The sequence below is a fragment of the Varanus komodoensis genome, unplaced genomic scaffold (assembly GCF_004798865.1).
Source record: "Varanus komodoensis strain SLA01 unplaced genomic scaffold, ASM479886v1 scaffold45, whole genome shotgun sequence".
Lineage (NCBI taxonomy): Eukaryota > Metazoa > Chordata > Lepidosauria > Squamata > Varanidae > Varanus > Varanus komodoensis.
The window spans coordinates 62,182-90,138 of record NW_025336011.1 but is presented as its reverse complement, the minus strand read 5'-3'; the positions used below and the strand labels follow the sequence as shown (position 1 = coordinate 90,138).

The window sequence follows — 27,957 nt, the reverse complement described above, 5'->3', positions numbered from 1 at the left end:
TGCTCTTTTAGAAAAGGAAGTTTATTAGTCACGCTGCTCACCAGGATGCAGTCTTAGAAAAGGATCAATGAAGCTGCTTGGCGGCACATTCTCCCATTCCCCCAGAGTGGGGCACTGTCTTTGCTTTGTGTTGATGGCTCTAAAGACCTCGCATTTTTGGTATCCTGGGCTCCCTCTTTGACACAAAATCCATGGTGGCAACAACCCACACCCACTTACTTACACCTTCCAGGGTCAAGTAAGGACACCCCTGCACATACATGTGCAGACCTAAGCCTATTTCCCTGCTGTGGTGAGGGCAAATCTGTTGTGCTGTTTACCAGACTGCTTGGGCACCAAGCTTTGGTACAGGCTGTGGGCAAGGAATGGCTGGGACAATAGGGCAAAATTCACTGTGGGGCTTGAGCCTATGGGGAACCTGGGAAGACCCCAGCAGGAGATGGGAGAGATGCTCTCCTGTGGAAAGGACAGCTGCAGGCATCAAACACATGGGAAAGAGCAGTGCTTGGTTGTGCTTGGAGGGAAAAATGAGGTTTTGGGCTCACCCACAAACTAAAAAAAGAGAAAAAGCCAGAGGTAGCTATAAGGAAGGATGTGTGTATAGCGTGGGGGGACAAGGGGGCTGCTGAGAAGGCCCTTTCCCACAACAAAGCTGTTTTGTGTCAATGAATGCTCTCCATTCAGCCATTCTCTCCGCAAGTAGCCAATTCAGCCAACCTAGCTACAAGAACCGAAGTGCAGAGTACCCAAGCGAAGAGGGGAGTAGCCAGTTCTTGGTGCCTCAACTAAAACTCGGTTATTGCAAGCCAACCAAACAGGAAAGCAAGGACACACAGACTACCCTGGAGCCTGGGCACTACTAAACACAACACTCCAGTCTTCAGGATCTGGCCCAGGGATAGGGATCAAAAGTGTCTAACCCTGCTCCCTGCCTCCTCTTCCCCTTTCTCAGCTTAACTTGCTTCCCATCACTCCCCATTTCTAGGATGTTAGTGCTGCCCACAGGAGCCATGTGCATGGGGTGGCTTTTAGGGCATCCTACCTAGAGGTCTCCCCTCCTGTTTCCCGTGGAACCTGCTGCTCTTTCATGTGTACAGGCCCACTGAATGTAACTGCACCTACACAACCATTTGGACATTTGTTTAGGGGCTGCACAGTCCCCCACTGCACCATCACATGACATCACATCCTCGTCTTACCCAATCTTTTCCCAGACCCTCCCAGCCAATTGCAACTCTCTCCCAACACCCAGGTCATTGATGTACTGAGCCAACCCTTCCTTCTTTGGTTCTGTGCCTTTGCTCTTCCTTCTGTCTGTCCAATCTGCTTTCTGGTCCCCAGGATGCATTCCTGACACCAAGGAGAACTGCTGAGCGGCAGCATGTTTCTTGGGCGTACAAATGGATGATTCTGTTGATAGCACCTTTTGGATAGCGGTAAGGCATTGCCACAGCAGGCTGAAAAAGCAAGCTAGCTTTCAGTAGCAGGAATGGTGTTGGATGGATTACTATGTAGTCCTGTGTTCTATATGCTGAAACAGAAATATACAAAAATGCACCTTGGTGCTACTTTTTGGGAAGGGGGACTATATATCGTGCATATGTGTGTGTGCGCGCATGCGTGCCCACGTGAGGCCCAAAAGAGGAAACGTGAAAGGTCCCATGTGTGGCTCTTGCTGCTGTTCCACCGCTGCCTGGCTCACTCACTGTCGCTCTTGTCTGCCAGCACTGTGTCTGACTCTTCTGTGATCTGCAGCAATGTGCTCATCTCAGGGCTCTCGCCTCTCAATAGATCTGCGTTCTCTGTCTCATCTCCACCGACTTCCACCATCTCGGTGGCCTTCACTTCCACCTCCCCCTCCCGTATCTTCTTGACATGAAAAGTAAAAGGTGGCACTTTATAGACAGCGGTCTTGGAGCGTGCATAGACCACGTGGTCAGGGGTGAAAGACTTCTTCAGTTTATCCCGGGATGTCTTCATCTTCTCTCTACGTTCAGTGGTGACAATCTTGGTGCCTAACTTGTTCATCCTTTTCTCTAGATTGTGTCGGGTCTTCTCCAGATTCTGCTTGGTCTTCTCCAGGTTCTCTTTGGTCTTCACTTTGGTCTTCTCCAGGTTTTCTCTTGTCTTCAACCTTGTCTTCTCCATCTTCTCTTTGGAGAAGGCCTTCTTGAAGTCATCCACCCTCCGCATGCCACTTCTCTTGATGCGCTCTGCCCGTGACTCCTCAATTATCTCCTCTACCTCCACCTCTTCATCTGAGGAAAGCTCGATATGTCCCTCATCAGGGTGCTCCTCATTTGCTGGAACCTCCTCCCCTTCTTTCTCCATCTCTTTCACAGACTTACTAATGCTCAGCTTGGTCGGCAGCTTCACTTCATCCTGGAAGACACAAGGAGGAGAAAAAAATGTGAGATTCCTAAGGCTGACATCCCCAGCAAAGAAGCCTGAAATGGCCTCTTCCTTGGGCTGTAGGACATGAAATTTGGCAGAGCTACTTCTTGGGTTTTGTGAATTCCGGGGCTACATGGAGAACATGTCTAAAATTCCAATATATGTGTGCACGTATTCAGCAATTTAGGGAAGGAAATAAGGCGAGGCTGGGGGAGGGGTGGACTTCTTCTTTTCTGGACTAGAGACTTCCCTCTGTGCAGATCACTCTGTTAGGAAGCACACGTGGCAGGCACTGATGCGGGGCAGGAAAATATATCCCTGCTCTATTGTTTGTCCGTCAAACAGAAAATGTGCTGTTTCGTAAGTTCATTAGTAACAATGTATGCAAATTGCAAATGTAACACAAGGCAAATCTGGCAGTTTCAGACATGTAATGAATGATTTGCAGGTGATTGTCCCCTCCCTTAGATGTTGTAATTGTGAAGAATGTGGCTGTATGCAAATACCATTGGCACCTCCTCCGTAGTGTTTGAAGTGTCATTTGGGTGAACTGGCAAATATTTCGCCCCTCCCATGACTCTGCCAATTTTCTAAACATTTTTGTTTTACATTCTTTCCCCCATTTATATTATTTTAAGAAGATACCTGCAAAACATAAGCCCCATGAAGCCATATAATACTATGCCCAGTCAAGTACATCCCCAGTTTCCGGGTTTTTTTCCCTGTCCTGGACTTCTAACAAGAGTAAATGTCTCAGGAAGCCCCAACGCAGGTAACAATTTCTTGCTGAGATGCTGCATACAGAAGATTTTATAGGTCATGCTGGACAGACTTAATTTCATTAGATGATAGTTAGATTGTAAGCTGCCAGGCTTTTGGAAAGATGGTTTGAATAACTATAATTATCTTTTTTAAGTGGCTGGAAGCAGCTAAACTATTTTTCCCCAGCAAACTCTGTTCCTCTATGATCCTTCCCCAATTACTGCTCGAAAAAAACTTAACTTGAAGTACAATACAGTGGCTCTAACATCTGCTTCTGATGCTGGCATGCAGAAAGACTGTCAAAAGGCTCCCCCTAGTGTGTATGACTTGACAAAGCTCTTGCCCAAAGCAGCACAAAAGAAAGCAACCAGTTATCCTTATTTGCTTGTTCAATTGGCCTTGAAGTGTAGCATCTGAATCTGATACATTTCTTACTTCTATGGAACATGTCTGAATCTGTCATCATCTACCTGGCAGTGCTTCCTGTTCTGTCTTTACCATTCCAAAAACAGCAAAGTCTTTACTGTGCCACAAAAATTAACTAAACTTATCACAGCCCAAACATTTGTAGACCAAATGCCACTTTATCAGATTAAGTGAATGTTGTCCCTGGCTGGCAATGTATTTGTTTTTTTCCCACTTCTTATCTACCCAATAACTAATGTTCTCTGGGCAGATTACAACGATCCAGAAACCAAAATGTCATTTTAAAACAGAGTTAAAAATATAAAATTCAATAGCAATATTTGAGATAACAAAATGCATGTTAAATAATACAATAAACAGCCAGGTGCTTGTGTGTGTGTGTGGGGGGGGGGGGGGAAATGAGGATATGCTAGTTCTGTCAAATTTATTTATTGAATTACTCGATCTGTATGCCACCCCACTAGCCAGGTTCTCTGGGCAGCTGACATGGTTACAATCCATTACAACAAAACATCATATAAAGCACATACGACAATACACAATGAGTGCCAATAACACTAAAATTATAAAACTATCAGAGTTCAATAAAACCAAGAAATACAAAATAAAAATGAATATCGTATATAACATAATCCAGAGAGAAAACAAAACAATTAAAAATATTAAAACAGGTAGGCAGCAGTGCAATTAACAAACGTTCAAAAAAACCAAAACCAAGGCTCCCCCTAATAAAAATAACTATGGAATAGATGTGTTTTTAGTTAGCATCTAAAAGCCAAAAGGTTAGGTGCCAACCATATCTCAAGTGGGATTGAGTTCCAGAGTGTGGGCGCCATGTTTGAAAAAGCTCTCCCCCTTGCAAACTCCCCATCCACTTCATTGTTCTGTTACATATTTTACTGTTAGATGTTTTAAACTGTTTTTCTACATGTTCATTGCCCAGAGAGCCCTGCAAGGCTATCAGGCAGTATAAAAATGAAATTAAGTATTCTGTTGTCTGGGTCCTAGTGCCCTGTCCTGGTTCCTGCTGCCTACACCCCAGACTCTGACAGATAAATGCAGTAATTGCAGTGACTATTCACAAAGTGGTGTTGATAAACTTCCTGATATAAAGTTACTAAAAGGTGTAGTGTGCTAAAAAGCCATCATCTTGATTCAAGCTACAGATGACAGACTTGAACTACTCTATCTTAATTCAGCATTATAAAGTTGATTCTCCCACTGAATTTTCCTTGCTGAAAAATAGTCACCTTAAGGCTAGTAAAAGAAGGTCCTGGGAGACTGAAATATTGGTTACAGTTTCTGAATACTAGCTATTCAAGTGCCAGGTTTGTGTTTGTTTCTTAATTTACTTAAAGACTAGCCTTTTCAGTGTAGTTTCATCAGAAGACGGGAGGGAAAGTATTTTGCATTGCTCTAGAAAAGATCATCACTAATTTCTGCTACACCTTCTACCATGGTCTTGAAAAGTCACTGAATGCATACTGTATGGACTATCATTGGTTTGTGGGCGAGGATTCAACAATAATCAGAGTTAAGAGAATTGGGAGGTAAAGGATGCCATTGTAAGAGGAGGCAGTGAAGTAGGTCTTGCATTGGGACTTCAGGGTAGCCTCCTGACTTCAGCTGTTTCTAGGCATGTATCTCTCAGCATTTCTAGGTATCCCGTAGCAATGATAATTCCCCTTCCGCTAAAAGTAGAGTTGCAAATGACATTTGTGTGCATTTGCCTGTAAGTCATGCAATGTTCCAGGAACATCAGTGGAGATGGCATAGCTGCTTGGGATGGGCAAGTTTTGATTTCTATGAGCAGTCAATGAATATTTGAATTGAGTTAGCTCCTTCGCTCCAAAACACTTATGCATTTAAGCCTGATTGCCTGACTACTGTCCATGAAATATCAGAAAACCAATATTTAATGTTGGGGGTTGTTAACTGAATATGTCCAAACACCAACAGCTAAATTATTAATGATTAGAAAGACACTGTTTTTCAAAGACCATTATACCCTTTCACTTCAGTGGCTTATCACTAATAATTTTTACAAATAATAGTTATAAGAGTAATATGTTTTTAACAATATTTATGAAGTACATCTATGTTAAATTGTTTTTTCCTTTAAAAAAATGGGTTAAAAGCAGGTAAAACAGTGCTTACTAAGAGCTTCTGTCCGTGGGGCATGTATTATTTTCTTGTGATTCTTCACTCACAAAAATCTGTGGAGCCTTTTAATTGTGTCAGCATCTCCAGGGCCACTCCCATGTTTTCTGGCCATTCTCTCTCTCACATGCGTGCAGAAAGTCTGGTATTCAATTTCCACTGAGGGCAAACTAGAATAAGAGTCTTATGAAAAAACACAAATCTACTATAGTATAACTATTCTACAGTATCACGTTGTGCTTGGCTAACAGAATACACAAAAAAGCAAAGAAAGACAAACTCAGGGGGGAAAATGTGTAAAGGACGCATTTTCCTACTGCCATAAAAAGGGAAGAAGGCACCTAAGTAGAGTAACAAATTAAAGCCCCCATGTAGAGACACTATGAAAAGGCTATAGTGAATGTGTACAAAGCTATATAGGGTCACCTACCACAAATATATCACTGTGCACGTGGAAACCAAGCCTCCTGGAAAGACAAAGAATCAGCCATACCTGTGGCATGTGCACTACTGTTCCATTTTCTCAGATATGCTGAAAATAATTTCTGTGTGAGAAAAGTCAGAAGAAGCTGCAGGAAAACATCAGAGTATGATGGCTAAATGATGAAATAAATGAATGAGCTTTCCTGTGGAGGGATCTTTTATTCTGTATGGAGGTATTTTCAGTTCTGTGCAATTTGAAATAGTACTGCCTGGACATAGGCAGTCCCGTTTCAGAACAGAACCAGACCTAGGCCTTCCTCTGGCAATTGACCCCTGTGCTCTTTGCTACAGAGATTCCAGCCCAGCAGCGTGACAGGAAAGCGTGCAGGCAGGTGTGTGGGTGAGGAGGGGGTGGATCTGAACAGAGATTGGTTTTCACCCAAGCAGCACATAGCGTGCATCCCCACTTGGCATTCTCGGCACATGCTGGAAATAGCCATCACCACACAGAGCACTGGGAATAGGCTGAAAGACAGGCGGATTTATGACTTACGGTCTTGCATTATTTGAAAGGAGAGTACTGCAAGAGGCATGGAATTGCTGGGGTAAGTCACAGCCATAGGCCAAGGGAAGTTGCTTGGAATGAGGCAACATGAGGAAGCGGGCTGAGCTGCAGAGGATGGAAATCCAGCTCCGCACACAGAAACATTTGCACCTGATGAGGACTCTTGTGTTTTATGGGGACTTGAACACCATTAAGCACTTTAGAATGGTCAGGTAAGATCCTGATCGTGAACTGCTTTTCGTTTTTTGCAAAAGCAGTTCCAGAACTAAGAGAATTTCCATCTTGTTTTCCAGTTGGGTGCTGTGAATTTGTCGTTTCATTCTTTAAGCCACCAGGAATTCACACTATGTGAGTGCTGAAGTGCCAGGCTCATGAATTAGGACATCACAGATATATATATGAGTGAATTAGGGTCTTCTTAGGTAACCTATTTCTAACAGTTAAAAGGCCTCACAATTCATAAATGAAGTAGGACATGTGGAAGAACAACTACTGTAAACTTCTCCTTATCCAAATGAACTTGATTTTGCATGTGAATGTTCATTTAAAACCAAGGGCCTCTATCCAGACTTAGTTTTATGTTGAATGAGTGGGATTGAAGTGATGCATGATTGACTTAAGTCAATTTTTCTTTTGCGTTTTATAGGAACTATCCATGATGCCAAACTCCATCTCCAAAATAGGCTCTTCACCATAAATAACCCCTATAAAGCTTTTTTAAAAAGCTTCAGTAGATGAGATACTCACTGACCTGGGTGGCACCAGCTTTCCTTGGTCCTTGGGTAGCCACCTAGAGCTTCTTCAAGGAAAGGCGGGATATCAGTGTAGCAAAACACCCAGGAAATTGTGCTGATGTGGCAACTCTGGGCAAGGCCACTCTGTGGGCACAGGTACAGCATACAAGGGACCAGATGGGTAGAGAAGGCATGAGAGGCTGTGGAGAAGCATCCCTATGCACTAACCTCCCAATATAAGTCATCCAAGTGCCACTTCCCCTCAAACATGGCCTAAGATCATTGGCCAAGTGTTTCATTTATTTAGGCATTTCTATACCTCTGTACTAGAGGATCCCAGCTAGCTTTCAGCAGTGCAAAGGTTACCACAGGTAATCCCTTGTACAGGCATCTAGCAGAATGGGCTGCCTGCTTTGCAAATGAGAACAGCATCAGCCTTGTCTTTAAGCACCTAACCTGGAGTCACAGGCGATAAGGCATTGTGTGTAGGTGAGTGCACAGAATCCCAAGCTGGTGAGAGAGTGGGTTAGCAGAAGAGGGATGAACAAGTCTCTCTTCTGTGCCCAATACAGAATCCAGCCAGCTTCCAGAGAAGGGATGGAGCTCTCCATCCTTCCTCTGCCAGTCTCCAAGAGGACAGTAAAAAAGATTGCAGCTAGTACATTTTTGGTTTATTGCCGTCTCTTATACACCCATCTGACTCTATGAAGGCCTTTGGTCATTCAGGCAGCATCAAGTTAAGATAATGACTTGAACAGAATATTCTTGTGTTCAGATCTTGGGCTTTTCCACATGAGGCATTTATTGCACACTCACAAAAGTTGGTGGGTCCTTTACACAATGTTATCCTCCCAGGTCTTCTCCCATGTCTTCCAGCCATTTTCATGGCCTATTTTAGAGCAAGGATAAAATTTACCAGGATGATGCCATTATTCACTATGGAAACCTTGGGTAAATCCTAAATTACATTTGATACAACAGCGCCCCTCTGTGTTGTGTAATAGAACATACAGAATGGCAGGGAAGAAACAGTCCAAGTAAAAAACCTTGTGTAAAAGAATGTTCTATCTCCCACAGAGAAAACAGTGGGGGGGAAAAAGAAACTTTGGTGAAACACCAGGATAAATGTCACACATAGAGAAGTCCCTTTTCTCACCCTTGATTTCATCAAGTGGTCCTGGGCAAGTCATGCACTCTCACCTTCTCTCCTGCAACTTGGAGATTAAAAAAACCGGGACACCTCACAGGACTGTTGCTGCTGAAATGTCTCCAGTCTCTTGTCTGAAAGGCTTTAGTGCTTAGGAAGAGTGCTACATTAATATTGGTATTAATACTTTGTATCTGCTGCAACTTTTTTTTTTATTATGAAGACACTTTTGGTGTCAGCCAGCTTTTAACATTTTAAGCTCTGGAGGAGAGAGGTATCTGCTAGACATACAAGAAAACATCCCAGGCACCCTGGTTCTGTCATTAAAATGTATGAAAGGACTCTCTAAAGCATCGATATTAATTTAGCAATAATTATTTAACTGCGTGAATTTTGCATCTTGAATTTTCAGTCTGAGTTTCTGGGACCAAAAGTAACTAGATGAAGGCTGTTTTCCTAATCTCACATCACCTGCTGTTTATTCCCAAGCTACTTGCTGTGGTTTCCAGAGCCTCACTGGGTACATTAGGCCAACATCTGCTTAATCATAACATTTGTACATTTGGGACAAACTTTACAAGCGGCCTCTCAGGGGAAAAGAGTGGCTGTTTAGAATCAGGATATCCCCCACCCCTGTCACAGAACAGGGCTGTCATTTTCTCCATAACACCATCTGCAAGGGTAATTCCTCATCTCTCAGAGTCTGGCCATTGCTAGACCAGCAACATCAGGAACCATTTCCTTCCCTGGGAAGCCATGCAAGGATGGCTGAACAAAAGCTGCCTCCCTGTTCGGAGTGGCAGTTATACCTGGAAGCCAGCCACATCCGGACAGTTCCGATCTTTATCAGGCCCTTCTTGGCTCTGCAACATTTGTGCAAGAGGGGCCAGATTACAAACCTTTCCCTTGTTGCACGTAAGTCCCAACTTGCCTGCCCTCTGCTTGTGACACATGTGGTAAACAGGCAGAATAACTACTGCTGTGCCACAAATCACAGTGCACTGGGATTGAGAGGGGCAGTTGCTCTTGGCATGCTTTCCCACAGCATGCCTGCAGGGAGCGGCTTGGAATGTGGGCCAATTTCAGACTTTGAGATGAGAGAAGCCAAGGCGCTTATCTCAAGGCCAGACTCCATAGGTGCTCTGGCAGCCTCTGAGAATAACCGAGATACACAGCTATTAGGAGGTGGCTTGGAACAAGGGTTTCTCAGAGATAGACAAAGCTGGTGTGGCTCATGAGCCCATGATGTGAAGTTGGGAGGAGGGCTACCCAATTAGAGGGTTGGCGTGCAGAAAGGAGGTGTGCTTGTTTCCAAGAGGAGCCTCCCAAAAGAATGGGGCTCAAGCACACTCAAAAAGAGGGTTTAGCAAACTGCTCTGGGCATACACAGAGATTCATTCTGGGAGATTGTGCCTCTGGAAAACTGGTGAATAACTGTTTTTTTTTTTAAAGAAAGGTCTGTGGCTTTGAATGTGTGAAGGGAGGAAATCTAGCTTAAGACATACTTTAGGAACCTGACTCAAAACTTTCATTTTATTAAAGAGTAAGTTTCAAGTCTCAAGATATTATGGGAAAAGGGTAAGTACATGAGAACAGAAGCATGCCTGCAAGATTATTTTTTTTCCTCCCTCTTCAAGTGTATGTTCTGAGAACTATTATAGTCCTCACCAGATTTTGGGTGGTCATTTTTCACCGTGAGTGTGAAACTAGGCACATATTCACAAGAACAGCCATTTAGTGGAACACACTCCAGGCAACCAAATAGCAAGCTAAGCCTTCCTTCCCCAACAACTGATCCACTGAATGGGAGGACTCTAATTTGGCTTTTCAATGCTATAACTTTTCCAGCAAGTATTTCCCAGTTTTGTAAATATCATCCCTCCTTGCAACTATTTTAGACAACACTTTGTAGCAAAATTAATGAGATAAAGGTTCAGCTTGCTAGGAAGGGTTTTAACTTACTCCACAAACTGGCAGGCTGGAACTTTCACTGTAAGTGGGTTTAAGCTGCCCAGCTTGCAGACCGAAACTTCACCACCAGCATCTGCCTTCCACATTAATTCACCAGCAGAGGAACTTCTGTGCATCTGCCATGGAACCCAGTGCACTATAGAAGAAATCTGGGGCCAGTTTTTGGGCTAGCATTTAGTCCATGTGGGGCCTAACTGTCACCTTGTGTGACCTGCAAGTGTGCCCTGGAATGCATCCAACATTCCTCAATGGCTGTGCATTGCAGGCAAAACTCAGTGTAGAAAGACAAGCCCTCTTTCAGGGAAGCTTCTTTGCGGTTAAGGATCCTCCCACTGAGGAACCTGAAAGGGTGCTGAGGAATCCCAGACTTCCCTGGCTAGAACACACTCTGAAAATTACAGGTGCTAAGCCAGCCTTGTAGGGCTTCTCTACATGGGACATTTACTGTGTGCTCATGATTTCTCGCTTGTGGTAATTTGCAGCCATTACAGGCCATTATCCTCCAGGGCCTCTTCTGAGCTTTTCAAACTGTTCTGTAGCATTGTTTACAGCAACCGTTAAATCTGAAAATCATGAAATGAACTGCAAGGAGGAGGAGGAGGAGGAGGAGGAGGAGGAGTATTTTCACAATTCGACTATATTGCAGGACCACCTCATGGTTGTGAGTGGAACATATAATAAAGAAAGACCCATGTGTAAGCCCACAAAGAATCTGGAAGCAGAAACTTTGTTAAAGCGGCAAGTTAAAACCCTCACATACTAAAGCCCAAATTCAAGCCCTAGCCTAATAGGGGTAGGTGACAAGGAATTGCATGCATGCAGGTGAGTAAGATGACACCCAACACTCAGAGCAAGCAGGCTGTCAGAAGACAGCTCCATCCTCTGTGCCTAGTACAGACCTACATGGAGTTGCAGTGGGAGGGACAGAGTTGTCTTTCTTTCCTGTGCTAGTTACTTTTGTGGACTTAAAAGGCTTTGCTAATCTAACATGTATGTAATGCCTCTTCTGTGTTCAGAGACACCACATGCATTGGAACCTACAGGGACCAAGAAAGATCTATTGGCTCCCTTGTCTTGGACGTTTTAATATGGATTCAAAAGGGAGTGATGATGCTTAGATTAGAAATATGCCCCCCCACCACTTTTCTCCCACACAGAGAGGGAAGCCTGACCTAAGTGCCCCCAAACCTCTGATCTTCAAGAGTGCTTTTAAATGAGTCTTATGGCACCAGCACCCTACCTCATTGACATAAGTTTATGGAAAATCCAGATGTTTTCATCTTCCATTTGTACCCTCTCATGTTTTCTCAACATTTCTATTTGTTCAGGGGAAAAAAGTTGGAATACCAGCAGAATGCCCTTGGCATGTTAGCACCCTTTCATTTGCAAGTACCCCCATGTCTTGAGAAAGCTCAGTACACCTTTCCAGGAGGTGCTGAAGGCAAAGTGGAGGGACTGCAATGCACTGCTCCCCCTCTCCGCCTCTCATCTCTGCAGAACAGCTTTTCTTCCTGCTTCGCTCCCCCCCCCCCGCTCCACCCTCCATGTGTTCCCCATCCAAGTACACGTTCCTGAGCAGTGAGTCACGGATCGCACAGTCTTTATAGGCACACTCAAACTGCCTCGTTGCTACAACACATATAAACACTCCCCTTCATGTGTAAAAGGCCAACGAGACACAAAGACCAGAGTTATGAAACTAGGGTGGTGGTGGCAGCAGAGGCGCAGGAAACAGAAAAGAGAGCGGGAAAAACAACAGGACTAAAAGCCCAGTTAAGCCTTCAGGCAAAGGACTTCATTAGGCTTGATGCACTTAATAAGAACTTATAAGGTGATGAATAAATGCATGGCCCTATCATATTTTTGTCCCTATGTGAAGATGGACACCACATTTTCAGAGCACTGGGATCCTCCTTCCTGTTCCTCTTCAGTGGCCAGTTCTGCAAAATTCTGCAGGGAAGCCAGTTGTGGATGGTACTGATTTGCTGAGTGCCCTAGCGATGTCACCAAGTAATTCTCCTCTATTTCCAATCCCAAAGGAATGTTGCACATTTAAAATAAATTTCCTTTTTCCCCCCAAAGCATCAGGGTGACAAACATATCCACAAACACTGATGTGACACTGTAAAGAGAAAGGAGGGCAGCGTGCCTAAGCATTCATACACCCTTGTCCTTATGGCTGAACTTCCACAGCAGCTGAGAGGTGCTCTGTGAGTTCTCTTCATACTATGTCTGCCTTCATCCTTTTCAGGGTAGTCTCTGTCTCTAATCCACTTGCAATGGTTTGGGAGAATGGCCCTGCTTTAGGTGAGAAGAGATATGCATTGCCATTGTAAAAACTGTCATTTCTTTAAAAAAAATCAGTACAGATGTTTATTTCCATGTTGAAGAAGAAGACTGTACAGTCTCTAAATAAAAAAAATGGGTAGGAACAGCTGAACATCATTTTGGTTTTTAAAAAAAATTCCCATAAACCCTAACTGTAGCCCCTCCTTTGATTTGTCCATTCAGTAACTCCCTTCAAAGCTTTTTTCTCCTCAGGGGAAAAGATCTAAGTCCCATATCTTTTCTATTGTAGTGAAGAAGCAACTTGGAGGAGGGTAATTCTGAGCAGAACGAACTGCTGGAGGTGGGGGAGGAAAGGTTATATATAAACCCAGTCTCCTAAGACTGCTGCTTATTTGCTGCACAACTTCAAGTTTGCCCTTACTTCCCAGTAAACACCCTTAGAATTTCAGCTCTCAGCCCAATCTTTTTACCTGAAGGCAAGTTCCACTGAGCTCAGTGGGGCTTACTCCCAAGCAAACATACCTCGGATTGGACTGTGTTCAATGGAATCTAATCCTAAATGAGTCCTTACTGAATTAAGAATGATTTCATTTTTTTTTTAAGTTGCAAAATGACCCAGAGATTGTGGAAGGGCGAGAGGATGGCATCACATCTCTCCACAGATGGGGCATGGAATTTCCAGCAGACAGACAACCACATTCCATACTGCTTTCATAACAGATGTGTGCCATAGAGGATATGGTGAACAAAGACACGTCATTTAAAATATGATTCTCATGGAAATACAATTTTCCTAGATACAAAATATAGCAAGTGCAGTGCCTGGGACTATCCCCAGAAACAGAAATACATCCTGGAGGGATAACATCAATTATTCTTTTATTCTTTTATCTATATGCTACCATGAGAGCATGTACTGAAGGGTGGGTCGCCCGTACATTTTCTAAACAAACAAACAAACAAACAAACAAACAAACGTCATAATCAATATTAATATAGGTGTTTTCATTCAACAAGTGAGTGACACAGAAAACTGATTTTCTGGCACCAATGCTAGCTTTTTGTTGACTAAACTCATCCCTGCTATGAAACCTAGAAGACCTTCTCTACTAACAAACATGGATTTCATGGAAGCTATCTATGCATTTGCTTAGTTGTTCACACAATAAAATGGTGCATCTGAGAAGTGCAAGAACAGAGTAGGAGAGACTTCTTAAATATGCATTTGTAAGTATCTGCAGCTGCTTTGGAGAGATGCTTTCCTTCCTATCCTCCAAATAGGAAAGGCTGTGAATTTGGCTCTCAGTCACTGCAAAGCACTCCTTTTCAGAGCCTCCTTTCCTTCCTTGCCTTGCCAATTAGGTGTGGCATTGAGGAGGGAGAGATTAAGGCAGGAATTTGAAGCCAATGGGCCAGGAGGGGCCTCTTATGCCCAGCCAGGAAAATAAAGACATTCTTACGTCCAGCAGCAGCATGTTAAATCTACTTCCCTCTCCCACATAGGGTGTGGTTGGGTGGCTATAACTCTAAACTGGAGGAGGCAAACATCTGGGACAAGACAGACAATAATTCATATCATAGCAGCAAATGTAGCCATAGGCTACAGATTACCAAGCGGAGCTGCCCGGAAACCAGCACATGTTGGGCTGTTCATTCTTTCATCAAGTGGAATGTGGGGCATACCAGTTCACTAGAGGGATGCCAGCTTCCCCTCTTCATTCCGCTGACATGGGACTATGCTTTTAACAGCTATATGGCAGAAAGACAATGCACAAGACCATCATTCCCCATCACTAGCCGCCCCCACATTAGGAAGTGCTCCATCTGCTGAAATATTCTGTTTGGCAACCTGGAAGTTCTATTTCTGCTTGTCTGAAAATTAATTGGGGCAGGGCAGAAAAAAGTAGGGAGAAAAATGTGCACAGTATTCTTGGAATGAGAAAAATGGTTCTCTGTGGGATTATTCAGGATGCTTTTTTCCCTTCCCTTTGCTGAAAAAATAGAGACATTTATTTTGGCTTATTGACTTCTCCCTTTCTTGGCACATGTTTTACATTGGACAAAACGAGTGTCCTGTGCCAGGTTAGGCTTCTTTGCATGACAACCACACAGATCCTAAACAAAGTGTGAGAGCTCAATATGATGCAGCATTCATTGTATCTGTCTGCTGCCCTTCTTGCATCATTTACTGGCACCTATTACAGGATGTAAGCACGCACACATGAAGAAATGATGCCACCAATGTGGCTTCCACCCTCTCCCAAGCATTATTCCCAGAAGAATGCCTGGTGGGTGCAGTAGTTATGGCAAGCCACTAAGGGCATTTGTTTTTCCTTGGAGACAGCAGGGCCTGAATCCAGGACCATCTGCAGGCAGAGTAGTTCCTACCCATCCCACCACTGAGCTACAGCCCCTCATGAGAATGATTCACAAGTGAAATAACCACCTGTGAATCAAAACCCAGGTGCAGACCTGAACCCTCTGAACTTTAGTTGTCACATGTTTCAGTCCACAGGGCAAGCCATACACTGGCCTAGTTTTGTCTTCTGTCCAGGGCCAGCCCAAGATATTTTCCTGCCTGAGGGAGAGCAGTGAATGGCACCTTCTGCCTTTCTCACCATATTACCCAACCCTGGTCAAATTTTTGTGACATTTGACTCTCACATGCATCCTTTCCTGCCCCTGACAAAAAAGCATAGAGAGAAATCATGAACGATTTGCCATTGTCTTCTGGCAGCTGCCTTTCTTTATCTCATAGTAGCAGTGGACCCCAGGACTACTCTCCAGACTGTATGTAGCTGTGGTTCTTCTCCCTCTCCTCCAGCCTGATGTTTACTTGAGTCTCTCTGCTGCTTATTTACTAGTTTAACCTGCAACCTTCATTTTTTTATGCTAGTTCCCTCATGGCCTACTTTGGCAGCAAACAAGGCTTGAGAAGAGCAGTACAACTGCAAAATGCTCAGTCTTTCCCATGGATTCAGTTCATGTGTGACTATTTCTCCCATGGGGCTGTGGTTCAGGGACAGAGCACCTGCTTCATATGCAGAGGGTCTCTGTTCGATCTCCAGTGTCTCTGGGGAGGGCTGAAAAAACTCCTGACTCGAATGCCTGGTGAGCTACTATTGCCAATCCGTGTTGGCAATAGTGGTCTTAGAGGCTCAAGGCTGAGCTTACGGCCCTTCTGATCTTTTCCCTATAAGGTGAGCACTTCCATCAGCTTGCATCAGGGGTTAACTGCGATACAGAATCATAGGTATTTGAGGGGTCTGCTGTCTGTTCTCACTTTCCTCCTACAGATAGCTAGGCAAATGCAGTAGAAAGGCACACACAATGGATGAAGCAAAAGGCCCTTCTAAGCAAGTAAATGCAATCCAGGCTGCTCTACAAGCACAAGACACAAGGAGGCTGGAGGCCACTTTGCTGAAATGAATGTCTGCTTTCAGAGTCTGAGAGGGGGCTCAGAATGATCCGGAGATGGCTTTGCCTCCTTTGGCCCAAAGCTGCTCCCTCTCTTCTCATTCTGTGCTGGCTGGTGCCATGGCACATTCTCTGCTAAAAGGCCAGAAGGCAAAGTCTCTTCAGAAGGGTCAAAAGGCTCGCTGTCTTCTGAAAGGTCAAAGGGCGCATTCTCCGGTGAAAGGACGAAGGGCACACACTCTGGTGAAGGTCCACAGGGTGTGCCATGGATCTTCTCGGGCTAAGGTGAGGAAAATGGAGATCAGTGGGGAGCACTGACAGACCCAGGGCATCTCAATAAGCGCAGCCACAGCTACCAGGCACAGGCCGAGTCAATGCAACAGCGGCAGGGAGGTTGCACAAGCAAAGGGGTCAACAGCAGCCTGGCAAACCTTTGCCCCTCAAGAGCAGTAGCATCCCCTGCTCTGCTCACTCCTTACCAAAGCCATAGCACCCCTACTTTGCTAACTCCCCCTTCTTTCAGAATTTGTGGCCTTAAAAAAACAAAAGAGGAACTCTTCCCTCCATTCTCCTCCCTTTGTTTTCCTTGTCATTTTTGTTTGTAAGTCTGAAGTCAGGGTCTTTCTCTCTCACTGTCTTTCATGATGTGAGCTGCTTTGGGAGATACTCACAGCCTAACAAGCATGCAAAAATGCAATAAAGAAAGAAAAAATACACCTTTGTAAAGCTTCCCTTGTATTCCTACCTGGAGACCAGCCTTCCTTACCACAGGCAACCCGTCAAGCAGCTGTTTCAAGCCTGCACCACTTTGGCTCAGCGAGACGACCACAGCCCGCCATGCATGCACTGTGGCTTCCCGAGTGATTGGCAACCCCACCCTATTTTTGCGAGCAGCAAAAATAGGAGGCTTCTCTCTAGGTTGGCTGCTTATACATCCCCAAAAAAGAGAATTTAAAAAATCGGACTTGCATTAATTGAGCACATGTTAATTTATATGTATAGATGCAAATACAAATTATGCCAACTAAATAAAAGTACCATACAGCTTACTATAATAAGGAAATGTCTGACCAGGTCACAGGAGAGCCTTCTCAGTCTACTGCCCAGCTACTGCTGATGGGCACCTTCAAGACCTCACCTCTGCCTCACCCTTCTGAGGGTTCTTTATCTTGACTTGGACTCAGAGTACATAGCCCTTCAGATATGGAGCTTATTCAACTAGTGGGCTGTTCTTTGTAACATAGAGCACATGGCCACTTTATGAGTTTGACAACTCCACTGTGTCTTTGCAGAAAGCAAAAACAAGGGGTTACTCATCTATGATTTCACATTTTCCTAGGAATTCAGGTCCCCATAAGTGACTTCCTTGCTTATTACTACACTGTGTATTGCTGATTCTATCATTTAATGTAATCACATTTATGCCTCTCTTTTTACAGAGTGGTCCAATCAGATTTATCTCATATTATTTTCCTTATAAAGAACAAAATGTGGCAAGGTGAAATCCTAACTGACATCTTATTCCAACAGTGTCTAGGACCTGACTGAAGACTTTTCTGCCTAAATTCCGGACCACCCCTCTTAGGCTCTGCTAACCGCAGAAATGAAAGGCCTTAAAGAAGCAAACTTCTGTCCTACAACTTAGCATTATTCCTGTGTTTCTTACAGGCCAGTGTTGCTAGGCTGACAGTGTGGTGTGACTCCCCAGGATAAGGGGGGGTGAAATCTCAGTGTGTGGGAAATTCAAGGTCTGAGGATATATGGACTCCTGGGGTACCAGTTCAGGTTGGTGGACCTGACAGAGATTTGTTCTGACAGGCTTCCACTCATTTCACTGGTAATGATGCTGGAGTTTGGATGAACTCCAATACCTCTTTATAGAGTTGCAGGTACAATGGGTTTGGCTGGCCCCTTCTTGAAGCCTAGGCTGCTGCTCTAGGAGAGGGATCCTGATTCCTATAACAGTCCTTCACAAAGTTGAGGATGGACTCAGGATAAACAAGAGGCTGTGTTTCTTTAACCAGCAATGAATCAGAGAAGCTCCAGATTCAAAAAAATCCACAGTACATTCACACATTATTAAAATGTATGTTGCTTCTTAAAACAAACAGAAAAAACATATTTGATCAGAATGCTCATTGCTTTCCAAATTTTATCCTCTCTTCCACATTATCAAAGATTACACACTCATATATAACCAGCACAAAAGAAGCTCAAAGGCAAATTAAGAGAGCGATCCTATAGTCCCTTGGAGCATGTCCCAGGGACCATAGGATTCCCTGGAAAAACCCTTCTGAAGTGAGAGACAGTGCTCTGACCTTGGAAGGAAGAATAGGAGATCTAATCCCCTCCCCCCACTTGCAGTTGGCATGGAAAAGAGTACAGAAGCTGCCCGCAAGGTCAGAAAAGCAATTTCAGAGGAGAGATGCATTCCAGTGGGTGGGGAGGGTATGACGGTGGAGAGGCCAGGATATAAGTTATCCCAAGCCTCCTCTAGCATCCTTCCGTCCCCCTCCAGTGCTCCCTTGCTAGATGCAAAGGTGAAGATCTCCTCTGCCGCTTTTCTCACTCTGGGTGAGAAAAGAATAGTAAGTTCGGAAGCTTCTAAGTTAGGGCAATTTAGGGCACAATGCTATTGATTATGCCATAGCGATGATATGTGAAAGCACCCTAAGAAATCTGGACTATTGGCCAAATTTTGTTTAGTTAACTGCGAGCTTTTTAACATATTAATCAATTCACTAATTTAAATAAAGTGACATATTGCAAAACTTCACCTAAGGGCTGAGAAACATTTTTGAGGATTTTGAAATATGTTTCATTTATTTAAAATATCCTTGGCCACCTTTCATGCAGTGCATTGACAATAATTTCATCCTGAAAGGCAGTGTTTGTGCTAGCTTTGAACATACATTCAAACTGAATCCAAATACTATCTCAAAATTTGTTTCTTCAAGACAAGGAAACTATGTGGCCTACATGGTGACTATTCCTTCCATAATCTTAAATTCTAATCCTATTAAAATAGATGGGTTTAGCACCACTAATTTTGCTAGGGCAAAACTGGTTTCTACTAATATGAGACCAAATTACAACCTAAGAGTGAGGGATTTGCTGTTGAATTACACCAACTAAATTTGGAACCTTAAAAATAAATTGACTTTCCATTGGAAAGTGATTTTTCCTTAATTTAATTTTTCACTTTTTGGTGTAAATGAAATAATTACCTAATTGCAAAGTTTGTTTATCCTACCTTGCCCAAAGCTTATATACAACCAGAACCTGCAGAAGGTAGAATGAGAGCCACACCCAGCATCTGCCTGAAGGTGCAGACTAAATAAACATCCTGAGATTTTCTATTCTAAATGTTTAACTTGCTTTTCCTTCCCCTGACAAGATACAATCAACAAAGGCCTCCTGCTCTGGTCTTTGTCCCATCATGTATGCAGATGTTGGATTTGCATTTCACTCCAGGCCACTGAAAAGAGACTATAAGTAGGCCTGGCTCCCTATTGTGACAGTTGAACCTATAAGAGCAGGTAAGTCCAGCATTAATATCCCAAAACATCTTTTGACCTTACTCCTATGACCATGTGTTCCGTATGCTAGCAAATTTGTTTGCCAAATGACTTTTCTCCAGATTCGTTCATTTCTCAATTTCTTCTGATGCTTTCTGTTTTCTCATTTTTCTATCTGACATAAATAATAGAATTATACCCATGAGTACACTCTCAGTGAATTCTCACTATTCTCAACAGAAAAGAATATGAGCATGTATCCCTTCTGTATCCTGCACAACCTGTCGATTCCTGTCAAACAATAGTAGACTGTTTAATGAGTAATTCAGCTGCTCTTTGTCTACAGCCATACTGGAATGCATGCATGGGTTACACCTAATTCCAAGGCATTAGGTAGCTGAAGGTCAGTTTTTCCCAGTTGGCTTTGATGAGAAAATCAGTTTTAAGATGTTGAGGTGATAGACTTCTGTAGCTTTGTAATTAGTACTGCTTGCTGTGCCTCTGCAATGCCTACTCAGCCTGTATATTCGTTTTGGGGGGAGACAGGGGGGAAGGAGCTACAGTGTAGTTCTGATGCTCTCAGTTCCAAAGGAAACGGACTCTGTACAGGCTACTTTGAAGGGAAGCTTGTGGAAGAGTGTTACATGTCTGGATTTGCAACACGATTTACAATCCTGGATGACAATAAATGGAATGACACCATGAATTTTAAAAACCTCTGTAAAAGTTTGTGATCACATGTCTTTTTGTTGTCCAAAGTGTGGCACAGGAGCCAATTTTTATTCTTGATAAGAACAAAGTACAATTAACTCCAGCATAAAGGTATGCTGAGTTCTGGGGCCCCCCAGCATTATTTATTGTTGCTGATAAGACTTGCATAGCACCATCAATGCAAATAGCACTTTGCAGATAAAGAAGCCCCTGCCCCAAAGAGCTTGCAATTGTAGTACAAGCTGTGCATTTATCTTCCTTATCTTTATCTTAACTTAATACCAATGGGAAATGTTGCTGCCTTCAGTCAGTCTCTGGGTTAATTTATCACTAGACAGCATAATCTGCTGCAGTAATGCAAGCAGCATTCCAGCTAGGCCACACTTCCAGTCCCTGTTGCTTTAAAATAAGCAGCAAGAGACCAAACATGATGATGATGATGATAAATAACCAGATTTTGCATTCCAAGTTTGGGGAGAAATAACACCAGGCACTTGGACATAGACTAATTTAGTTTTTAAGAAGCTAGGTGAGACAATTATTTTCTGAAGAACCAGTGACTGCTGTGAGATGGTGCTGGTTAAATGGAGCTGGTGGGAACTGCAGAGCTAAATTCTCTTAGCATCACTTGGGAACTGCAGCTTTGAGGTCTCAAGTGGTACCGAAAATAGACAGAAAAGAACAATCCCACAGCTATTTCCCAAGGGAGGGCATAGTCATAGCCTTATAGGGCCTTCTATGGCTCTAACTAGGAGGGATTTTTATGGCTAAAACAAAAATTAATTTGTCAAAATCGCCATTCATCATCCAAGGAATTGCAGTTGTTGTTCTGACAGGGAGAGGCTACTATGACACAGTAAGCAAATGCTGTGTGTATATGTGTAGGTGTGTGTTCTCAGTGACTTGGGCCAGATCATGGAGGACAAGGCTGTCACTGACTATTAGGCATGATGGCTATATGTCACCTACCATTCCAGAGGCAAAAATGTCTCTGAATACCAGTTGCTGGGTATGGTTGCTACCAGTTGAGCAGGAAGATGCATTTGCACTTAGGTCTTGCTTGTGGCCTTTATTTATTTATTTAGGGAACTTCTATGCCGCCCCATAGGCTTCGCTGAAGCCTCGGGGCGGCTCACAAACATAAGTGGAAGCTGGTTCCACTGTGGACTAGAGGGGCCTTTGCTTTCATCCAGCATGGATCTTTTTATGGACTTACCGATTCTACCCACCATTTTGACCCTGGTGCATTCAAGAAAATTGAAGAGCTGCCTTTAATGGATATGAAATAAAATATCACCACATATGAAGGGCTTAGAACGACAACAGCAAGAATATGAAAATCCTCTACAAAGCATAGAACTATAAAAATCTCCAGCATTTCAGTGTTTAATCATGTTTCTAGACCGTGTAGTTCTGCTGGTAAGAGTGGAATTGTACTGGCAATGTCTGACTATATTTTATAGTGAAAGGGGTTTTTTGATGAAGATTCTGACGATTGATAAAATGGATTCTCTATACTATAGAGAATCTATATATCCTATATTATTCTTTTTTCCTTCCTACTGACTTCTGGTAATGCTTTTAAGAAAAAGAAATTCTCCCTCCCCAATTTATGCTTCATATTTACTTCAGAGAATGCTTCTCTGGCTCTTTGACAGAAACATACCAGTCAGTTAGTTGTATACATCTGCAAGTAAAAGTGTGATTGGAGCAAGAATGCATAGACAGAAATTTTGCTACCTGCCTCAATAATTTTTCAACAGTTTCTCTAAATCCAACAGGAGATTTGCCCCTCCAAGTCAAATCAACATGCAGATGAAGAAGAAACCAGAAATGTGATAATCCAAAAATGTAAAAAGAACAACATGCATCTCAAGATCATCCATCCATCAATGGCACATAATTGTAAAGTACAACCAAGGACTCTAGGGTAGATTTTGAATGATTTCACATTGTTTTTCCATAAAAGAGAAAAAAGCAGCATTTCCAGATTATACATTTATGCGGTATTCATGGGATCTCTCTAATTCCCAATTGAGTAAATCCAAAAGAAAAATCACAGCCTGATTCTATTTTCACAGAGTCACACATTGCATCTAAGATATTCTCAATGTGCCTTGAAGATGTAAAAGTTTTGCAAGTAGGGACAAATTACTGTTTGTAAATGTATTATACACATTCACTCATTAGACATCCACAGTGAATTATGGCTCACTGTCAAGCATAGATTTAGTGGCAAACCTGGACTTGTTAATGTATAATATCTGAAAAGGTGCCCCTGCAGATAAAGTTGTTATTTCAAAGTTTTTAAAGGAGGCTTCCTTAAGTATTCTCAATGCTCTGTAGGTTGGGAGAGCAAATGCAAGAGGATGGGCCTACTGCATCTTTAATAGCTGTGTAGAAGAGAGAATTTGAGCCGGGGCAGTTTCTGTAACAGGTGACGTCGGCTGAAATTAATAGCTGTTTTAAACTTTTAATGTATTTCTGATGTTATATATTTTTATTAACATATTTTTATCATCTGTTTTATGGACTGTTGTAAATTGCCCAGAGAACTTCAGCTGTTGGGGGGTGGGTATGAAAATGAAATTATTGATAATATTAAACTTTCTTATTCTATTAAAAGTGCAGGAGTCCTGCCTGTTTTTTCTTTTCTTTTGGCTACCCTAAAACTAGGAATTGCTTAACATGATCCAAACTCCTTTTTAACCCGTGCTGTCAAAGTCAGTTTCGATGTGAGTTGTGTGAGCAAGATTTGGTAGTCTGTGCCCTAAATCACCAAATGAGAGCTGACTGCAGCAATGTTAGACGGCAATGACAGTAAAGTGGCACACTATGATACTTCTACTTTTCAGTCCTTACTGTGGATGGAATAGATCTTTGTCCTTCAAAAGTGCTGTGCTTAACAAACAGCACGCCCTATACAAGCCCCTTGACTTCATGCCGCAATTCCAATGGGGGTACAAAGCAATAACAAAGGTATGCCCTGTGATATTAACAGGGCTCCACCCAGGCAAACAGCTACTTCAATAACTTTTGAGAAAATCTACTGCCTCTGATGCAGTTGATGGTAATATTGCTTCTAGATCATGGCATCAATCCTGCTTGGCCAAAACCCTCACCCCATCCTGCAGCACACATATACATGTAGTGTTCCTCCTGCCCAGCACTCCACTCTCATCCTTAACTGGATTTTTTGAATGTTCAAATCAGTGTATAATTTGTAGGTTGGAAACTGCAAGCCCAGAAAATTTTTGAGGAAGACACTAGCTGTACAGCTACTGAACAATTTAGTGCATCTGTAGTGCAGCATAGACCTCAGTCCAAAGAGCAAGCTGTTTTCAGCATGCAAAAGGCAGCAAGTCTGAAACAAAACAAATAGTGCCAGGCAGGGTGAGAAGCATCTAGAGCAACAACACAGGCTGACCTCAGTGTGAAAAAATTCCCCTTTGAAAGCAAATCTGTTTTCCCCATTGTACCAGAGAAAAGTTGTTGCAACAAGGTGAAGTTCTAGAAAATTTACAGCACCAGCTTTTCCCAGGGTCCAAACAGTCCATTGCAATCAATCACTGTGTTAAAGAGGATGCAAACGAGGGAGCTAAATTATATATCTCTGTTGAGCCATTTCATAATTGCTTCCACAGCCTTCCACAGCATGCAAATGTGTTTTCTAATTCCAATCTCATGTACCTAGCCCTCCTTTGTAACAACACTTTATTTCCTTCCTTATTGCCACAAGCTTGTATGGTTGGTCACCAAATTCCCACTTTTCTGATAAATTAATTAAAGGTGAAAGGACTGGTTAACTGAAGCCACATCTGAGTGTAAGAACAGAGCTGTTATTTGAACCCAGGCTCCAAGGTATAAGTGAACTGTTGAGTCCTGGAAGGTGCAGACAGTGCAAGGGTGAAGAACAGGGGTGGTCTATAGAGGGCTAGTGATGGGCAGGCCAGCAGCAAAAGTGATATGCCACCTCTCTCTCTCTCTCGCTCTCCCTCTCCCCCCCCCCCACTTCCCTTTAGCCCCTCCTCTTTCTCTCATCCTCTATTCCCAGCAGGCTGTCATAGGAGAGGCACATCAAGCTGGTCGGGGCATTTGAAACTAGGCTGAGAGTTGCAAATTGCCTGATCCTGCTATGGTCCTTCTTCCCATAGCCAGCATTGTGCAGTGCTATCGCATAGTTCTGGAGATGGCATTCCCCAGTTCAATACCTGGCTTAACCGTAGAATTTACTGAGTAGCTTTAGCACGTCACCATCGTACACCATCTCTCATCTCTCAGGTTTGTCATGAGGCCACAGTGCTGCTCTGAACTCCTTGGCAGGATATTAACACTAACCAAAAATCAATAAAAATAGCAGGAACCTACATTATAAGGAGCATTGATTTGGGGAACTGTAGGAAAAGACATCTCCAGTTTCCGTCTATATAACTTATGTTTCTCAACAGTTATCATGCTTCCCAATTTCAGGCACCAGAAAATTAGTAGAAACATTGAAATTAATGGAACTTAATCATGGGTAGATTATTTTGGTGGCTCTACTTGAAGCATGGCTACCTCTGAATTCAGCCTAACATTTTATGCTCCCTGGCTTATCAGGGATAGGATAAAATAAGAAAATTATAACATTGTTAAATAAAGATATTGGTCTGTCTACTGCATTGATATCTGAATCATAAATAGGAATTCTTGCATCTTTTTTATGCATTTTGGCCAGATGTGATTCAGGAATGTCACTTCACAATGCCTCAGAAGAACAAATCAGGTAGGGGAGAGATGCAATATGTGCATGAACTGAGAATTCAACTTTGGATATAGCTCAGTTCATACATCACAGTAATGCATGGTTCATTACCCTAACAACTGATTGAGCTTGTTCCAAGTGGCAGCCCAAATAACCTTTAAGGAGCTGTGGCATGTGCTTCCCACCATTATTAGTGTTTTAGTATCACATTTATACCCTGCTTTCCCCATCTTTTTCAAGGAACCAAATCCAGCTTAGATGGTCCTCCTCCACTCCCTTTTTATCCTCACAACAACAACCCTGTGCAATAGAAAGGCTGAGAGTGAGTGACTGGCCCAAAGTCAGCCAGTGAACTTCATAGCTGAGTAGGAACTAGAACCCAGGTCTCCCAAGTTCCAGGCCAACCATCTAGCAAATTATAAATATGCAACCCTCAGCTGTGTTATGTGAATCTCGATGGTAGGATTACTTGAAAGCTAAGCAAGCCTTGCATAACTCTGCAGCAGATTGTGGATTATGAGACCATTCTTTATCCCTCAAATAAACCCTCCTGGCCACACTTGCACAACACGCCAATCCTCAACAACACCCAGCTGGGATCTGCATACCATAACTGCAACTAGCATGTGCCACACCTCCTGTTGGGTTGATTTACCCATAGTAGGCTGCCACATTGTCAGAATCAGGACTTTGCCTGGCAGATGAAGCAACCTCTCTGGGTACTTTACTGATTCCACGGTTTATTGTCCCCCAAAACTCACACAACTTAAAGCTGCAAGCTTGGCACCTATTGCTGATCTGATTTCCATTTGCTACCATCTTGATCGGGGGCAAGACAGGGTGTGGCATGGGGGAATAGGAAATATTTATATAAACTTTTGCAGAGTGCCCTGGGCAATGATTATACTGTCTGACTTTCAGATTCTAATGCTTTTTTATTCCTCTCTCATTCCTTTGTTGCATGTTTCATTTTTACCACCCTCTTTTTTAAACTGGGGGGCCCGAAAGAGGGTGTCTGATTAGGTGTATTTATAAATGAGGTTTGGTGACACTCATAGCCTTTATATACCGGAGTATTCCCGCCTTTGATGCATGATATAACTGAGAATGCTCAGGCTGTGAATCAGAGGGCTATATCTGTCAGCTACTTGCCAGATTCCTCAAACAGACATAACTAGATCCACTTTCATGTCACAGTAGTAAGAAACACAGTTACATTTTGCAGCTTTTCTCTCCCAAGTCAGTTGTCTTTCTTTATAGATAAGTTTGTCCCTATGGTGCAGGTGAACCTGTCTCATGATGCTGTGTTTCTCTTTCACAACAGGCTGCAATGCCCAGACCACCACAGCTGAAGAGGAAGCCTGGCTTGGAACTGCATATTTTGATTTGTTTGATATTAGGAGATCTAAAGGCCGGCTGGGAAATGTGCTAGCGAGAGGGCTGCAAAGCAGAACAAAGCAGCTACTCACTAAAATGGAAAAAAGTTCCAAGACCTCAAGCGTCAGTGATTAAAGAATCTGTAACTCACACCATATCAAATTTAGCTTTGCAGGAAAAGTAATGAACACAAACCCAAAAGGCAAGCTGTTGATTTGTCACCAAACCCATGAAGAAGAGGTACATTTTTAAAATGTTACATATCTGAGACATGCTGATTAAAATGTACAGATTGCTTTCCCAAACAACTGCTTCTACATGCTTTTTTAAGAAAGTGATTTTCATTTCTGTAGCTTTAAGGACACCAGTTGGCTCCTTGTTGCCATATAGAAAAACCAAATAAACCTGAATTAGCATCTCCTAAACTATAGTTTTTAGCAAATGCTTGTGAAGTTTGCACTGGCATTGCTACTTAAGGACAACTTTGAAATCTTAGAAAATCTTGGCCATACATTTTAACATTCAATTTTTCTCTCTTCAAGATGCCCGCGGTAATACAAATCCTATATAGGGTGGCTGTAATGTGGGAGTCCTGGGAAGTCCCTTATAGGGAGCACAATGTGCCATCATACTAAAAGGCTATTAAGTGACAACTGAAAAGACAGCAGTGGAACAAAGCTCACTTTACCTGGTAGATCATCACTTTGAAGTTCCTACGCTTCAGCAGCTCTGCCTCATTGGATTCCAGCTTCTTGATTTGCCCACCTTGCTTTTCCAAGTTCTGCCGGACAGTTTTCACATTGACGCTAACCTTGCGGACCTTCTCCAGCATCTTGTTGACTGTATTGCTGGTGGTGGTGTGGGCCTTGGTGAGCTTGGCCAGCTCCCCTTGGATGCTGGCCACCACACCATCCATCTCTTGCTGCCTCTCCTCCAACTGACTCTGGGTCAGTTGAATCTGATCCACAGCCCCTATGATCTTGTCCAGAAGGGTGAGCACCATCACACCATTGATCTGATCTGATTTGATGGGTTCCTCACCAGCTGGTTCCTCTGAGGCCTCAGAGGCTGTTGGCTGCTCGATGATCTGAAGGCTGGTGTCTGCCATAATTGCTCTGGAGTCTTGACTAGCAGAGTCCAGAGAAGCCTGACACTGCAGGGACAAGAGAGCGAGTGAGAGAAGAGGAGACAGAATCTGAGATCTCTCAGATCTGGGAGGCTAGCCAGAAGCCAGGAGCACAGCGTGTGGATGTGTGCTTCAAATGAAATGGCACAACCCTTGCAAAGCTGTCCGGAAAACTGCCCTGCAAATTTTTCCA

General features: G+C 43.2%; 1 protein-coding gene across 1 annotated transcript; it reads right to left on the bottom strand.

The window, feature by feature from the left end:
* CAVIN1 (caveolae associated protein 1) lies at window positions 1–27,933 on the bottom strand. Its single transcript, XM_044444611.1, has 2 exons — window positions 27,327–27,933; window positions 1–2,382 (listed from the first exon to the last, which is right to left on the bottom strand). Exons 1-2 carry the CDS (start codon window positions 27,744–27,746, stop codon window positions 1,699–1,701), a joined length of 1,104 nt encoding a protein of 367 aa, XP_044300546.1. The 5' UTR covers window positions 27,747–27,933; the 3' UTR covers window positions 1–1,698.
* Window positions 27,934–27,957: the final 24 nt, after the last annotated feature.